The 18,513-nt window shown below is 37.0% G+C and overlaps 2 protein-coding genes across 14 annotated transcripts in view; one reads left to right on the forward strand and one right to left on the reverse strand.

The window, feature by feature from the left end:
* Nucleotides 1–18,513, reverse strand: part of LOC129761475 (uncharacterized) — a 102,381-nt gene that overhangs the window by 72,038 nt on the left and 11,830 nt on the right. For 6 of the 13 annotated variants that reach the window (XR_008740447.1, XR_008740446.1, XR_008740445.1 and 3 more), the window contains one exon: nt 1,467–18,478. The exons of 6 other annotated variants lie outside the window; for them this stretch is intronic. The gene's annotated coding sequence lies outside the window, so the exon portion shown is untranslated. Of the gene's footprint in view, nt 1–1,466; nt 18,479–18,513 lie in introns of those variants that run through there. One more of the 13 variants, XR_008740444.1, reaches the window with a different exon arrangement.
* LOC129761534 (uncharacterized) overlaps nt 1–18,513 on the forward strand; it is a 52,865-nt gene that overhangs the window by 27,835 nt on the left and 6,517 nt on the right. The window contains exon 3 of the mRNA XM_055759261.1: nt 18,221–18,466. Within this exon, the coding sequence (XP_055615236.1) occupies nt 18,221–18,466 (246 nt within the window). The remainder of the gene's footprint in view (nt 1–18,220; nt 18,467–18,513) is intronic.

Consider the following 18,513-nt stretch of genomic DNA (forward strand, 5'->3'; position numbering starts at 1 on the left):
GCCACTTCCTTTGGGAATTTTCAAAATATATTCATGTGAAAGAGTTTAATTGAATGTTTTCTATCCATGTTACACTGTGACCAAATATGTTTCAATCAAGTGCTATTAACAGGTGGTTATCGAGTTGGCATTAACCACTGGTGGGCTTCCAGTATCGAGGAAAATGTGGAAATATCTAATCGTTACTGAAAATAATCTGCCAGTTCCTTTGGGAATTTTCAAAATATATTCATGTGAAAGAGTTTAATTGAATGTTTTCTATCCATGTAACACTGTGACCAAATACATTTGGTTTTGTGGTTTTTCAATCAATCGCAATTAACAGGATAGCTTCAGAAGATTATTCTTCCCCATCAGTAGGATATTTCCATATCCAATATTGTATGCGCCCGCAATCGATTATTGCTCAGTCGCCGAAAGTTCCGAGATCAGAGAGTTCATTCCCCTCTAGTTTGCCTTCCAAATTGCCATCGTAAACCACACCTTCTCTCGATTCAATCACACACAAAAAGCATACTTAAGCGATATTCTGGTGGTGAGACACATTCATTTTTCGTGAGGACATCGACAAGACAACATCGTTGCCTAACGTGCTGGAGGAGGTGGACGGCGAAGGATCGACACATACACGCGCAGAACTCTTTCCGTTAGGATGCCATTCAGCATCGAGAAAGTTCCGGAAAGATCTAATCATTGCTGGAAAATAATCTGCCAGTTCCTTTGGGAATTTTCAAAATATATTCATGTGAAAGAGTTTAATTGAATGTTTTCTATCCATGTAACACTGTGACCAAATATGTTTCAATCAAGTGCTATTAACAGGTGGTTATCGAGTTGGTATTAACCACTGGTGGGCTTCCAGTATCGAGGAAAATGTGCAAATAACTAATCGTTACTGAAAATAATCTGCCAGTTCCTCTGGGAATTTTCAAAATATATTCATGTGAAAGAATTTAATTGAATGTTTTCTATCCATGTAACACTGTGACCAAATATGTTTCAATCAAGTGCTATTAACAGGTGGTTATCGAGTTGGCATTAACCACTGGTGGGCTTCCAGTATCGAGGAAAATGTGGAAATATCTAATCGTTACTGAAAATAATCTGCCAGTTCCTCTGGGAATTTTCAAAATATATTCATGTGAAAGAGTTTAAGTGAATGTTTTATATCCATGTAACACTGTGACCAAATATGTTTCAATCAAGTGCTATTAACAGGTGATTATCGAGTTGGCATTAACCACTGGTATGCTTCCAGTATCGAGGAAAATGTGGAAATATCTAATCGTTACTGAAAATAATCTGCCAGTTCCTCTGGGAATTTTCAAAATATATTCATGTGAAAGAGTTTAATTGAATGTTTTCTATCCATGTTACACTGTGACCAAATATGTTTCAATCAAGTGCTATTAACAGGTGGTTATCGAGTTGGCATTAACCACTGGTGGGCTTCCAGTATCGAGGAAAATGTGGAAATATCTAATCGTTACTGAAAATAATCTGCCAGTTCCTCTGGGAATTTTCAAAATATATTCATGTGAAAGAGTTTAATTGAATGTTTTCTATTCATGTAACACTGTGACCAAATATGTTTCAATCAAGTGCTATTAACAGGTGGTTATCGAGTTGGCATTCCAGTATCGAGGAAAATGTGGATATATCTAATCGTTACTGAAACTAACTAATCGTTACTGAAAATAATCTGCCAGTTCCTCTGGGAATTTTCAAAATATATTCATGTGAATGAGTATAATTGAATGTTTTCTATCCATGTAACACTGTGACCATACACACTCGTTAGTTGGCAGCGCATGTGGAGTGGAGATGAGTTCGGTCGTTGGTTACACACGATTATCCCTAAGGTCTCGATGAGTGCATGGTTCAAGGGATTGAATGTAGGTCGTGATTTCATTCGCGTGATATCTCGGCTTATGTCCAATCACTACAACCTAAACGCGCATCTCTATCGCATTGGGCTCGCAGCAAACAATCTTTGTGATTGTGGCGATGGCTACCACGACATCGAGCATGTTGTCTGGTCGTGTATCCGGTTCCATGCTGCTCGCTCTCAGCTCTCCAGAGCACTGAGAGCAAAAGGCAGACAATCGGATATCCCCGTCCGGGATATCTTAGGTAGCCGGGATCCTGATCTTCTGCTTCATCTATACCTGTTCCTCAGAAACGCCGATGTCAACGTTTAATGATGTTTCCTTCGTTGTGTCCCCGTTTCATATCCCTCCTATCCGATCGATAAACTTTTACTTAGTCGCGGCAATACATACACACACACTCTTTACAGATGCACGGGCCGAAGGTTGTGCAGTCCACTGATCATTCAACAAGAGCCAAAGGTTGTACCGCTCATGACAACTCTACACGAGCTGATGATTGCGCCGGCTAGTGACCATTCTATCCTGGATTCCTCGAGTCGAGAAAGACGCACCACGCTAGATATGGGGTACAGACTAGGGAGCGTTGCTGATTAATGGTCAGCTCCATCCCAATAGGAAGTAGCCCGTGTCGGGCACACGTACAGAGCATCGAAGACTGCAACATACCAATTATGAGAACACTTGTAATACTAACCTCGAGCCAACCGCGAGTAATCGGTTACATATTACTAACATAGTTATAAGACAAAAATTGTCAAAATATTGGACTCCCGGCCCCGTCAGGCTAACGCCACATGTGCCTTAATAAAAAATATATTTTGGGAAAAAAAAAATTAGGTTTTGTGATTTTTCAATCGATCGCAATCAACAGGATAGCTTCTGAAGATTATTCTTCCCCATCAGTAGGATATTTCCGTATCCAATATTGGATGCATAAAACCTTGTGCCTCCAACGTAACGCTCTCGTTTTCGAAGTTCTCCAAATATTCATTCATTCAGAATGAATTCAGATTCAACTTCATACAAATGATCTCTAAATCAACGATAGTCCTACGTCACCCTTGCGGTTATACCATAGATATAACCCACTTCCTGTTTTTTTATAATTGTGTATAGTTGTAAAAATATATTTTTGTTTGTCATAATATCTATCTATATAACTATGTTTCTCTTGATTTTTTTTTGTTTTTTTTATATGTTATTACTTTATAATTGTTTTGTAAATGTATATGTGAGTTTTCTTCAAAAATGATAGTTCACTTTAATATATGTATATATCCTAACTCCCTAATATACTAATGTATGTGAATTGATAAAATTATACTAATCCGATTTTTTTTTTGTATGTCAATTGTTGGGAGTTTCACAAAACAATGAAACAGTATGAAAAGTGATGTTGCCGCCTGATAAAAAAAAATAGTAAAATAGTGCAGAACACTACTCAATGTGATTTGAGCTCGACATGTCGAAAAATCGTTAACAATATTTTCTTCAGTTTATATTCTTATATTCCGGATGTAATTTTAATAAAAATTCCTTCAACTCTGACAGCATCCACAATATGCTGATATATTGTGATGTGTGGTGTGTTGATAAACGATTCATTATGATCTATTCAATCTGTTCCGATTTCCCTAAACAGACGAATGTTCAGTTACTGTTCTTAATTTCGGAATGCTATTTGAATAATTATTCCTTCAATTCTGTAATTTCCGCCAATTTAAAAATGAAAAAATAAGAACGATCATATCTCCTTGAAATGTCCCCAAAAGTCTTATCGATTAACATAGTAGAGCTTTTACAGCCTCTTCGTACAATATGTTTATTAAAATCCCTTTCTTATTTCATATATTATATTAATTTTCTTGAATATATAGCTTCTTCGCTTTTATAGTGCTACTTCGTTTTTTTTTTATCATTCGTCAATATCATCGTTATATCCCACATTTCTAGTTTCTCGTGAACTTTTATGTAAATATCGATTTATACATGTCCTTACAGGAATGAATTCCTGGCCTTCCAGCCCTTCGGTACATTCAAAAGCTATTTTAGCGATTGATGGACTCATTCTCGTTATTATTTGGCTTTAGACATATACGACTCAATATCTTCATTTTTTCTAAAAATCCCACTTCAAAGCGTGTGTGTAAGAAAGAATCACGCATTTTTTTAATTCGATATGTACTTTCCCCATATTACCCTGTACATACTATTGAAGTATGGGAGGCATGAATGGTGTTTTTCAAACTAAATAAGCAGTTTTTACAGAATTGGAGAGAAAATAATTTTATTGTCCAACGTAAATAATTCCATCAAGTTTGCCTCTTGTATTTTTTTGTTATTGAATAACCTACACTAATAACCTAAACTATTTTTTTTCTCGCTCGTAAAACTGCTGATTGCATCGTTTCAAATGCATCAGCGATTTCATTTTTTTAAATACTATACTTTTACAAATATTTTGTATAACATTATTTAACTAGCTTAACTAGGTTTACCTTATATTTAATAATGTCTTCCTTCATCCAAAATATTGCCGGCAGCTCGTCCACTCCTAACATCACGGCATTATGACTGCACACCAAATCCCGCCGGCCTGCGGTCGCCGCCACCGACCGTGGTCTCTCGTTCACGTTCATTTTTAATACAACTTTCATTAAACTGCTTCTATTCCCAACTACTGCACTTGAGCTGTTCACGCATTCTACTGTGTAAGCGCATCTTCTAAATGACACATTTGTTTGATCTTATTCGAGCGCCTCATCCACGCATTCGATCATACGCGTCTGCGGTACTCAAGACCTGCTGTTTGTCAACACTTTATACACTATTTGGAAACTCCTTTGAATTTTTTTGGGAACTGCGCCAAACGTCTTTTGGATTACACACGAAAATTACTCTCTGCTGGAGCAATCACTTTTGTCACTTCATTTTGAGTTGAAGTCGCGTAAGCACTCGCGATAGCTTTCAAATAATGGACAGCATCCCACCGCTGTCACCAAATGCACAGCGCCCCGAGCGGCCTCACGGCATTCTTATGTTCTAAAATACAAAAAACACAACTTCTTGGTTTTCAGGAGACACCACCGTTCTCCTGCGTGGCTCACGATCGACTCCCTTTTCTTTATTTTACTTCTCTTCACGATAACATTAATGTCTTAATTTCTACCGACAAACTCTAGGTAGAGTTTTCCTATTCTGCTACCTCCGTTCTATTTATTTATTTACTGCTGCCTATCGTATTCATGGAATTTTCCATCTGTATGGAAAATTCCGGCATTCTTATGTTGCTTATTCTTATTGTAGAATCCTTTATTGGATTCTCATATTGTCTGGTTAGAAAAATGTCTGATGAGATGAGAATTAATTTAAAGGGGCGCTGCACCTTGGTTTTGATATCTCTGTTATTTTTCGGTAGGAACAAAAGCTCCCCCTACTTTTATGAATTTTCTGTACCGATTTCCCCCAGACAGTTTGGTTTTGATGTCTCTGTTAGGGAACACATTTCGGTAAGAACAAAAGATCCCCCTACGTGCATGTATTTGCAATGCCGATTTCCCCCAGACAGCTTGGTTTTGATGTCTCTGTTGGGGACCCGCCGCATGTGTCGTCAATTCAGAATCAGAAGTGGGTATTTCCGTTAGGATAGGGGCTGAGATTTTTCATTGTTCGATAGTTAGTTTGATATTTTGTTCAATATAAAAAATTGTTATGGAGTATTGAAATCTATTGACGCAAAAATGTCATCAATCCATCATGAAATGACTGAGCAATAAGCGTTTGACATTGGACAATTTTCAAGATGAGCTCGATTTTCGATTTTCAATTTGTACCCCAATATGTTCCCGAAAGACGTAATCCCACGTCAATATTATTTAGCACTTCGATGTTTATTTAAAATAATATTTGACGTAACTTTTATCGATGTCTTGTCAACGAATATTCGCTCGATTAATCGAATACTTAAAGACATTTCCTCGAATGAATCGGTTATTGCAATATACCCCTACGAACATTTATTGCAATATACCCCCTTAGGCATTTCTAGACGTGATATGATGGTTCCCTGTTAGTTGTTAGTAGAAAATGTAAAAATAAACAGTATTTTTGATCATAGTTTTATATAGTTTTTTTGGTAAGTGGAAAACAGTAAAATAAACTCTTTTGTTTCAAAACAAATTGATAGTCCTGAGAAGGACTGGAATGGTTTAATGGGTTGTACGGAATCTGCTGCGTTTCAGTCGGATGTAGAAGTTCAGTTTTGGGAGCGGTAGCTTTTACGGATTCGCTGATGCTTTCCTTGACTTTGGCGCCATCGGCTTCTGTGCGTCGATTTGCGAGGGTTTGATTGGCACCACCACGACGAGCTAAACGACGGATAGCGGGTGTGATACGATGCGATGCAATGCACTTCGCTTCTCTACCTCCTTTGCCGCATCCAATTGTTGATGTGAAGAGGAGCGCACCAGCAATGGACACTAGATTTAATTCGATGCTCTCCGCTGCTTCTCCTTCTTTGCTTCCTTTGCCGCACCGCATCCATCGTTGGTTGTCGATGGCTTCCTCTCCTTTGCCGCACCGTATGGTGTTGGTTGATTTGTAGAGCACTGCACACTAGAAACCCATATGTTTGCCGATCTGAGCGTTGAACGAGAATGAGAAATCGAAGGAAGGAAGGTCTTGTATTATAGAGACTTTAAACTTTTACAGTTCATTCGTCTCTAGCCTTGAGAAACGCCCTTTGAAAACTCTACTCTACTCTACTCCAGCGCCACCACCTCCACCCTCTTGCCTTGAGAAAGGCACTCGATCCCTCGCCGTCCAGCTCGTCCAGCAACGATATTGTCCAGTCGGTGTCCACACAAAGAATGGAGAAATCGAACTTTTTTTTTATTTTCACTTAAATTCTTTTTATTTCTTAATTTGGTTTACATTATAATATAATACTACATTTCAAGTGATCAACCTAGGGTTCTACATCTTTATGTTGTAATGTCAAGTTTTGTAATGATTTGTATCATACACATTATTCGATTGTTTCATATTCCTATTGTAAAATCATGCCTAAACTTTTCTAGTTTTTTGTTACCTTTTTTTTTACCTATATCTAACTTATAAGATACCCTCCCCAAAATATTTACATTATCCCAACTTACACTACTTATCTAACTGGAAATAAATATATCTACCCAAACCCAAAGGGTAGATAGACCTTGAAAGGTAACGACTATCAGGTAGCATAATCATACAGATTTTGTATTATTCCGTGGAGAGAGAGAGAAATCGAAAAATGCTACCGTCCTTTTATATCAGTTGGTATGTGAGAAATAGGCGCCCCCACTCGCTCGACATGCAAATATTTGACTTATCAGGTAACGAAAGAAGCGAAGCAGGCGAAAAAGAAATGACGTCAATTTCGACCAATCAGTACCGTTTGGATAGGGGTTGAGATTTTTCAATTGTTCGATAGTTAATTACATGATATATATTATTTTATTCAAGGTGAAACATTGTTATAGAGTGCCGCAATGTTTTGATGTAAAAATCTCATCAATCCGTCATGAAATGACTGAGCAATAAGCGTTTGAAATTGGACATTTTTCACGATGCGATCGATATTCGTTTTTCAATTTGTACCCCAATAACTTCCCGAAAGACGTAATCCTACGTCAAAAATATAGATTCTTGTTTATGCTATTTTTTCCTCTTAGAAAACACTTTCCAACTTCATTTTATAATGAGTTGTAATATTATTACACATATAAGCAAAAGCACCAGTAGCTATGTGGATAGCGTGCTTATGTAAAACAGTCTTGCATTCCAGTCGGCCTTGGTTCGATCCCCGTTGATATCGTTTGGACTATTTTTTTGTGTACAATCAAAAAGAGATGAAAAAAGAAAGAGATGTCTGCTCCCACACATACAAACACTTTTAAACTTTTAAAACATCTCATTATTTGCGCATCCGGCACATGAAAAAGCATTATTTCTGCCAATGATGAAATGTTTTCTGCCAACGCTATTTGGGTGTAGTGTTGTTCTGATGAACGTCGACGAGTTTGAGGTGGTAGAGGGATTTGTCTAACTTTGCTCGTTGATAACAACTGACAACAACAACAACCGTGAAATTCGAAGACGCATAGTCAATGGAAGTCGCCCCATTGTTCCTCCGGCAACTGGAGATATTCTAGCCCGTTATACTAACGGCCATTCAACGACCACTCGTCATCCCCACTTCGATGCTTCGTCTGCTACGTTTTTTCTAGATGGAATCCAACGTTCTTTTTCCACCTTCGATTCCGATAATATTTCATCCAGGGCTCTGTATAGTCATAGTCAACTGAGGATAGTCGGCTGACTACCTGACTGATTATACCCGCCTAAACGACTAAACAGCCGGGCGTTTAGTCGCTATCTCCCTCTACCGACTCGACTATATCATTTCATTCTTCCTAGTCAAATTGTCCTCATTGCATTTTGAAGTGACTTCCCCCAAAACGAATTCATTCCTCTCTTTCTCTTTCCCATGTACGTGTGCATGTATCGATGTTTGAGCTCAACGTGGTTTGACATACGTTACAGGTGAGCTAGATTATTCTGTGTCGTACACGAAAATTACTCACACGTATGAAATAGCGTTCAGTGTGTGTGCGCTATTTTGCACACTATTTACTAATACTAACACGAGGACCTTTATAGCATACTTGATGAACGTCTAAGTTCGTTGGTTTGCACGATGGGTAGACAATAAACCGTCCATTGATGGGGTAATTTCTTTTTTGAATTAGAAATCATGTTTTCGTTCCTCTTTATATGAACGTAAAAATAATATTGCGTACGCGGGTATGAATTAGGTGTCAGGGGGAAATGGAAGTGTGGATTGAAGTCAGTTGAATGAAGAGGCAGATTTGTATTCATTAGTCGAGTCAGTTAAAATAACCACAGACTGGACTAGTTCACCAGTCATCTTCGCAGTCGACGCTAATGAGTTCATTTTCTAGTCAAGTCACTTTTTGTTGCCGGCGACTGCCGAAGCAGTTCTAGTCGAAGCGAAGCTACTGAGAGAAGAGTCGGTCCTCATTTTTCACCTTCGAAGATTTCGGGCCCTGATTTCATCAATACTAGATGCAACTAACTGGCGATAGTTGTGATCGTTGGAACCGAACCGGAATACTGAAATACACAAACTCACAAAGCATTTTCGGTATCGTTTCATCCCAACCTATTTTCACTCGTCAAATCTGTTACTCGTAACTCGTGGGGGTCGAAACGGTTCATAACGTTCCGCAGAATCTATCCTTTCGTAGGATGTGTTTCGTCTAGTCCCACTGAGTAGGTGTATGGGAAAACGTTTTGCCCAGGGAAACGCGGGTAATACGGACAGGTGGTTGATTTGTATAGTTACTTTTTGAATTTCCGATTTCTGTTAATGAGAACACCTTCTACATGTTATTCTATAATATTTAAGCCACCCTATGGCAATGAATACTGATCAAAAGTGGAAAAGGAAAACAAAAAAAAAATCATACATGATTCCGCGTGAGGATGTAATTTTAGCAGCTTCGATATTAAGCATTTTGAGTGGTTTAATATCAAAATTCAATTCGCTAATGGTTATATTTCGGTTTGTGAGTTATTAGAGAAGCGATATTAGGTATGTACGGAAAAGTAAATTCATTTTTGAGTGGAAAAATTTAAATTATTAAAATAATTATACTGGTGGGGTAAAACGGATAGTTGCCAGTGAGTGTGGAATGAACTATGAAAAGTCTGTTTAATCTATTCCTAAGGAATGCTCTGCGTAGACGGAAAAATTGAAGGAAATCAAATTGAAGCTGACTGGAACCAAAAGCAAAATAATTGAGGGTCTGCTGAAAAGCACGATAGGTGGAATCATTCGATTTTTTCATTATTTAACGGACATTCGTGATGAGTGTAGACCTTGGTTGAATAAAATTATTCCTCACGTGATCGATAAACCTCTACGCTTCATATATTACAAACCTGTCCATATTACCCCCACTACATGTCCATTATACCCGAATCGAAAAAAATGTTGTGCTTTTCGGTCTGTTTTAATTTTAGTAAAAAACATTGAACAACATTTTTTTTGTAAAATATTTGGCTAATTAGATAGAAAAACGGTAGATTGAATTGAAAGAAACTGCATCAAAGTTTTGGGAAACATGAGTTTCCAAAGATACGAGGGTCGTTCAAAAAATAAGTTTCAGTGCCTCAGAAATCGCGGAAAAATAAAGTTAGGACAAAAAACAAGGTGATTTTCGTAATCTACGTTTTATTTTCTATTTTTCTACATAAGCACCGTAACGTTCGAGGCATTTTTCAAAGCGTGGCACGAGTTTTTCTATTCCGAGCGCGAAGTGCGTAGCGTGATAGTCGCTAGGGGTGTGGTCTGGGGAGTAAGGCATCGTGCACAAATTACGCAACGCTAAAAATCCGGATTTTGGACCACCTCCCCCCCCTACATAACGCAATTTCCTGTCTCTAATATACAGAAAGTAACGCAACCGAGAATCTGTGCGCATGGTATCTAAGGAATTTCTCGTGAAATTCAGTTTATTCAATCTGATATATTGGACAAATCATCAGTTTGGACGACTGTTCACATATTCTAGAAGAGGTGAACAGATATTTTGTTGAATCTCAGCGATTAAATAGCATAGAAATTGCTCTGATGTTTGGGGGTAAATGTGTCATAGGTGAATAATGACTTACAATGTTCTGTTTACTAAAGCTGATATACCGCAACACATTCTGCTCTTGAAGAAGATTCTTTTGTGACTTTGATCCTGGATAAATATTCCACTCCAACTAAACGAAGCCTCATTACGAAAACGTTATGTGTTCTTTACTACGTTTTTGTATGCATGAGAAAATTTAAATTAAGACTCTAGTTGAATAGGCCAAGCTTATTTCATACATGTACATACTATATCAAATATGATTTGAACAAATTTTGACGAAAAAAACGCATAAATTTATCCCATTTAGCTTGATATGTGCGAGTGACCGGTATGTGGACGCGGGAAATGGGCATATTTCTTAGGGTGACCATTATGCCCTCACTTCCCCTAATGATAGGTGTGACGTTTACAGTGCTCCCGTGGCCGAGTGGTTAGCGTCATAACTAACATGCCGGGTGTTCGGGTTCGATTCCCGTTCTGGTCGGGAGAATTTTTCGTCAAAGAAATTTCCTCCGACTTGCACTGTGATCACGCGTATTCTAGAGCTTGCCACTCAGAATGCATTCAAGGCGTGTTATTTGGCATAGAAATCTCAACTAAGTACTAATAAAAATGACGCAAGTAATACTACGTTGAGCCGGCGAAGTTTCTCTAGGAACGTTAGTGCCATTGAAGAAGAAGAAGAAGAAGAAGACGTTAAACCTTTGGCCAAGGGAACATAATAGTATGACTCTTATAATGTATTTATTCGAGCACCAGTTATTCCTTAAACAATCTTAGAAAAATTGAAATATGTGCTCATTGAGCATCAATTCATCAATTCATTCGAGACACACACACACACACACACACACTTTAGTTGTTTCTCACTTTGAATTCCATTGGGGCAGGTAAATAAAACGCTACATCATCTAATAAGAATGCAAGTGAGGCATTCAGCCCGCATTGTTATTCTGAGTAACATTTCCTGTTCTTCAGTCTGATTCATGATTAGTGGTTCAAACTTATAGCTTAGCATTTCTCAGTAAACAAATAATCACACTAAGAACTGTCACAACGTGGACCTACGTATCAGGTTTTCAAATAATTCGGTACCTGCCCATGATGGTCTCTCAAATTTAGCGATAATGCATGTCGATAGTTGGCAGAAAAGAAGGTTTTTGTTTGTAGTCGATAATGATTAAGCTAATGTTAATTAGCTTAAATGCAGAGAGAACGGTACGCTTGTGATTGGTAAGCAAACGCAAACATGAGTCAACGGCACATTACAGAACAGATTTAAGTTCCATCTGACGTAAAGTAAGACGAAACGCATCCGGTAATTTATTCAACAATTCAGTAATTCAGTAATTTATTTATATGCACCTGAGCATATTCCAAACTCTTAAAGGATAGTGTTATTGCATCATTGCATCATGTGTTATTGCATCATTTTTCGGCATATTTTCTGTCTCAAGTGCTAATCAGAATGTGACAAACAATCGCGAAGAAAATTTTCTCCCTGAACACGAATTAACTGATGATTACAAAGTATAAACAGTATAGTGAAAAAGAATCGTTTCGATATATTTTCGCCCCCACAGTTACAAGGTTTGAGCTCAACTTAGAATCTCGCTGAATGGATGAGTTACATAGCTCTACATGTGGCGTATGCTCACGCTTTTAATGGTAATTAAATTCGTTTCATTTTGCGTTGTTTGATCGCTCAACTGCCTGTGTTTGATGTTTTGTTTTTTTTTGTTTTCAATTCAAAGAAAATACCATCCGGGCAGTGAACAGTGAATCTATGTCAAACGAATTCAGCTTGCAGATTGAAAGTGAAAACCATTTTCAGATGATCTTGTCAATTAGAGCTACGCGTAACAATTTTGTTCTTTGAACAATCAATTGTCATACATTTTTGGGATCAGGATTTAAATCTATAGTATTCAATTATGGACCGCTGAGGGTCGTAGGTTTGAGGTGCGCTTATCTTTAAGTGACAATCATTGGTTTATTTGCGAAACATCAATTACCTAGAGATTAACAATATAGGTAGGCTCGATCGGTTCATTACCTTCGCAGAACAAAATGATTGTACGAAAATTTACTCATAAAGCAATTCAATTAAGAGACTAATAGTTTCAATCACATTTAGTCATCCACAGAAAATGGAAAAGTTCTCTAACTTCAAATCGTTCACCCTCTGCTAATCCATAGACTCTTGTTCCCACCCCACTTTCATTTCAAACGCGTTAAATTCAATTGTTTTAAATTTCTTCTTCACCTGTTGGTAGAAATTGGCGAAGTGTTGCCGGTGTGAAATTTAAACCCAGCTTGTTCCGTAGCTTCCCCAAATATTAAACTATAATGCCCAGAACAAGTGAGATTATGACAAAGATGGAAACAGCCTGTGACGAAATAATGGAAGTGGGCTGAGAGCGAGCTTTCGTTGCTTTTCCTTCTATCCAGGTCGCGTGACTGACTTTTCTCGTCGTAGCATATCTTATTGTGTGCCAGCCGCATCTAAAACGATCGCGGTCCAGTTTTTATAATATCATTTACTTAATAAATAACAACAAAATAGAACTGATATACAGTGACTCAAACTCGAAGCCGTACCCCACCATGCAGATCTCTTTTCTCTACTTTCGAAAGTCGAGAACAATCTTTCGAAACATTCTATGTAGATAATGATATATACATCATTTTAAAGCTTAAATCCTCAGCTTTTGAAATATTATACGAACATATTATCTTGATGTGTGTAGATGAAGTGGATAAAAATATCGAGAAAAGACAAAAAACATTTTTTTTCTGTTTTTTCAAAGATTTTGTGGATTAACCCAATTTTTTGCTAACCAACTTAATAGCAAATCCAAATTATCTTTTTAACTAGGTTTCATTTGATTACTATAACGTTAATGTAGAACCTTGCCATACAGAGATAGTTTTGTTTGGATGAAAAGTTACCCTCTTTGACGGTGAATAATTTAATAAACATCGCAAACGCACCGCAAGCCTAAAAGTAGTTTTGAAAACTCAAATAAATTCTGCACAACTTTAATTTGTTGCTTCGACAAAAAAAATCTTATATCAATTGTAAAAAAGGGTCAAAAACAGGGCCTTTAGAAAATTATCTGTAATTTTGCAAATATTCAATGTTAGCAGAGAAATTTTTAGGCTAGTGTATCTCTAAAACAACTGTGAACGTTTCATATTAATACGTTCAGTCGTTTTTAGCCGATCGATCAAAGTTTGGAGTAAATTAAAGGAGTCCTTCAACGAATACGGTACCAGAAGTTCAAAATGCTATGCATAGTCTCAGAATAAACGATTCTTAACTTTCGTTTTCATATGAGGATTGCGAGGAGAGATGCTACTCACACGTATACATACGCATTTCTCCTATTAACAATTAATTGCATGCCTCACACACATCATCAAACACGAAGGGAAACTTCTTGGCATTCGAATACAAATATCTCTGTGTTGAAAGCTCCTACAGAAACGTTATAGGGATCAAATGAAAGCTGGTTGATAAGGTTGAATGGATTTGCTGTTGACTTTTCTTCCCGATATTTTTATCCGAGACAAAAATATGTTTGAAAAATAATCCGAAAGCTGAAGGCTTTTTTTAAGTTTTAAAATGATGTATGTAACATCATCTTAAGAAAGTTTCGAAAGCTTGTTTTCGACTTTCAAAAATAGTGAAAAAAGATCTGCATGGTGGGGTACGAATTCGAGTTTGAGTCACTGTATATAGATTTGGTGATAAATTTTTGATATTGTTTTCAAGATTCGTTATTGTACTCCATACAATCATGTTTCATTGTACGTGAAACTTGATATAATTACCGTTCCAGCTGATATTTCCATTTCGTTCCCTGTAATAACCATAGTACTACTTCGTACCATCGAACTAAGTTGTATCAGTTGAATTTCCCTGAAACAAGTTCTGTTCGGTTCTTTGTTTTTAAAAGGCTATAAACTTTCCAGTTCATTCGCCTCTAATGATACAAGTTAAATCTTACTTTTGGTAAAAAAGTTGAGGACGAAAAAATGTGGATACGAAAATCTTGTTCAAGTTAAATTATACGTTTTATTTGTTTGTTTTTCAGTACTTCGGTTGTACATTACTAGGTTTTATGCTTTAAACCATGGTTTTATCCTTGATTTGTAACGATTGCTGTTTTTCGATTTTTTTAGCAGTCGAATTTTGATTTTCTCTTCAACTGATACCATTCCTTGGGGACCATCGGGACGCTATTGTTATTGGCAGTGACGTCGAAGTTGTCGAAAGCAGCAACCTCATGCTACTCCAGAAAAGGCAGCAATCTCTTCTTAAAGAGTAACATTTCAGTCCGCAGCTACATATTGCTGCCAAACGAGGATAATCTTTCGGGAACAACGATCTTTTTGACGTAGGACTACGTCTAACTAGAACATATGGGAGAGAAAAATGAAAATCCTAACAATGAACACGTAGAGAAAATGGAAGATTTCGAATGCTTATAACTCGAGCAAAGATGTTTGCATCAATTGATATGATTAGAGGCGAATGAAATTATTTTTTAAAGCCTCTCTGATAAAAATTAAAAAAATGATATGATATATTCCTACGCTTCTATTTTTGAGATAAACAATTGAATAATTGTAAAATGTCAAGTATTACCTAACACGCTAAACTTTATTACTCGCTTGCATTTGTGCAAAACGGTATGTGTTTCACCAACACGTACTCAGAACTCCTGGAACCTGGGAAAATCGTCTTTACGGATACTAGAGACAAGTGAACTTTCAAGTTTCAAGCTTCTGTAGTATGAAAAGTTGAAGTTGAAGTTATTGATTCATGCAAGTGAGGAGTACTTTTGTACCCGCATGTATTGTATCCGCATATACGAACACAACGCTCTGGCCAGGCTATTCAAGACGGAATTGAAAAAATATGCCCTCATCTCCTCAGTTTACTGAACTTCTCGATGATTACGCCTACGATAAATGAAATGACCAAGGTATAATCTCATACGTAAAAGGATAACGTACGCTCAGATTTATTCCATTCAATTCACTTACAACGAAGAACGTGATCTATCATAATGCATGAATTGACCTAATATAGGATTACTACTTACATAGTTATTATGTTGAATTCACTTTAATTCGGGAATTGTTTCAATCAATCAATAACTTAATCAATACAAACAAATGATTACAAAGACAACGGTAGTCCTATGCATATGTGAGATACAATATATTCAAATACCACTGCGGATTAAATGCAGCATTCGTTCTATGGGCATCGTGGAGAGAAAATCTTGCAATATAAGCTCCCTCTTTTTTAACCCTTTGCGGTCGTATTAAATTTGGGCATGGGTGTCGTACTGCTCGGAATAATTTTTCTTTGGTAAAGCAGTGATACATGCAAGATTATGAAAAATAAATATTTTTTTGTGGACTATATATATGAATTAACTTAACAATGTGTTTAAATGTGAGTTCTGTTTTATAATTCGTCTTAGTGCGAGGTGAACAAAGATTTTGTCGCTTGAGACACTTATGCCATAATTCAAATAACATGAAACATTTATGCAAACAGTAGCTCTGATACTTATGAACAATTTTTTCCATTACACCAAAGTGTTACAATGGCTAAATGCTGCTGTTATGATTTTTGTCCCAAATTCCTATTCAAAGCACTGTGTGGTGTCTTGCGTGAGTAACTACTTTGTTTGATACTGAGTACCGTTTTCTATTACTCATAGGAGCACCGTATTGATTCGTTAACAGGTTCACAGCTTCGTTTAGGAAGATCATGAATTGATACTTGGTTGAGTAAAATATAAGATTAGCATGGTTTGTTGCTGTGGTTGCTGAGAGCAGACAAACCACCAGAACGGTAAAAAAGGTATGGTGTCTGAGAGCAGACAAACGACCACAAAGAGTTAATTTAGTATAAATAACGCATTCGTGATTCCAAATGTAAGTCTAAACCCTGCTAGCGAGCAAACAACAATCTTTCCTAATGCTGAGTTGTTTCACAGAGGTTTTACACGATACATGAATACACTGCTTTTCACAGCTATAGAACCACTCCATTTTTTTGAGCTTCCAGAGATATGTAAGAAGTTGGTTAAATTGAAATATCTAGTGTTGGATAGAATAACTATCTTCATTTATAAGACTGGTCATTTGAATTTTATTGTTGTGTCCAGGCAAATTCCAGCGTTTCATAACTATTTAACCAGATGGAAAAACTCACACTCCTTTCAAAAATTAACATCAATTTCACATGAATTACTAAAAATTTCTAATTCGTAGGTAACCTTAATTCTTTATCAGTTCAATTAACCCATTCGGGGTAGTTTCGGCCATGCTGCGCTATGTTGTAGCTCGGTCTACGCAGAAGATACTGCTCGTTTAAGCTCTTCAAAGCTCTCATACTGCTTGACAGCTGCATCTATGCTTCGTACGAACTCTCCTCATAAGTTCATGATAGGGTTTTGAGGTTGTGTTACTTACTGTGTATTAGAGATGGGAAATTGCCTTACGTAGGGGGAGGGGGTCCAAAATCCAGATTTTTAGCGTTATGTAATTTGTGCACGACGCCTTATTGATATAATTTTCAAAGTAAAAATCAAAGTTTAGAAAATATTTATCACAGTTAAATTTTATTTATTTATCACCGTCTTCGTCCTAGACGTACAGACTGAATAATGGTTAATAACCTATACAATATTGTTTGTCTTAATTTTAAATGTGCTTTTGGACATATTCAGATCAAATTCGTCACTGATTTTATTTAACGCGCGAAGACACGAGTCGAACGGATTGAGGTAGCCGTAGTTGGTTCTGTGAAGGGGAAGTGCCAACAGAAACAAACTCCGGAAACGTCGAGGTGGAACATAGAACGAGATTTGTTCCAGAAGTTCAGAACAGTAAACATTGCCTCGTAGCAAGTCGAAGACGAATAAGCGCTGCATATTGACCCTCCTGCTGGATGGGGTCTCCAAATCGATCAGTTGGCAACGGTCGGAATAAGGAGGAAGATCGATAGGATCATTCCATGGAAGTTGACGTAGTGCAAACCGTATGAACTTCCTCTGTATGCGTTCAATACTGATTATGTGCGATGTGTAGTATGGGCACCAGACAGTAGCAGCATACTCCAGTATACTGCGCACCAAAGAACAGTAGATCGTCTTCAATGCGTTCAAATTTATTTTATTAAATTAAATAATGTAAAATCATGCGATTCTTACAAATATCGACCTAATCAAAGCATTAAAATCCAGAGCGATCGAAGCAGATAGATAAAAATTACTGGAGAAGATTAAACATGAGTGTTTACTTTGAACAATTGTTAGATTCAATAGGGTTTCTATAGGACCTGAAAAGAAAGAATAGATTAATGAGATTAATAACTAAAATGAATGATAAACTCACCATTAATATGTTTATGTTTGTAATACTTACCATGTTGATGTTACTAGTTTTTAAAATCAAAATTTGTCATTCTTGTCATTCAAAGGGATTTTTTAACAACCAAATAAAAACGTTATTACAGCGGAATACTGCATTAATTTTTTCAAAATATGAAAAGATCCATTTTAATCAATATATAATTTTTTATTCTTCTTTCAGGTCCTTTGTCAAGACTTAGAATTTGCTCCACATGTTACGGCGACATGTAAATCTAATGCGATGAATATCCGAATCCAGCTTACTTCGCCGTACAATGGCGTAGTTCATGCACGAGACTTTCGAACTCCGGCCTGCATGACTTTCGGCAACGGGTCAGCGGTTGTCACTCTCAGTCTCAATCTACTAGCCAAACAGGGCAGTAGCGAATATTGTGGTATTCTGATCAGCAACATGAATGGTGGCGAGGTAAGGTTATTCCTATTATTTAAAAAAATATTGTCGGGATTTTGGCA

Source organism: Toxorhynchites rutilus, chromosome 1 (assembly GCF_029784135.1).
Source record: "Toxorhynchites rutilus septentrionalis strain SRP chromosome 1, ASM2978413v1, whole genome shotgun sequence".
NCBI classification, from domain to species: domain Eukaryota; kingdom Metazoa; phylum Arthropoda; class Insecta; order Diptera; family Culicidae; genus Toxorhynchites; species Toxorhynchites rutilus.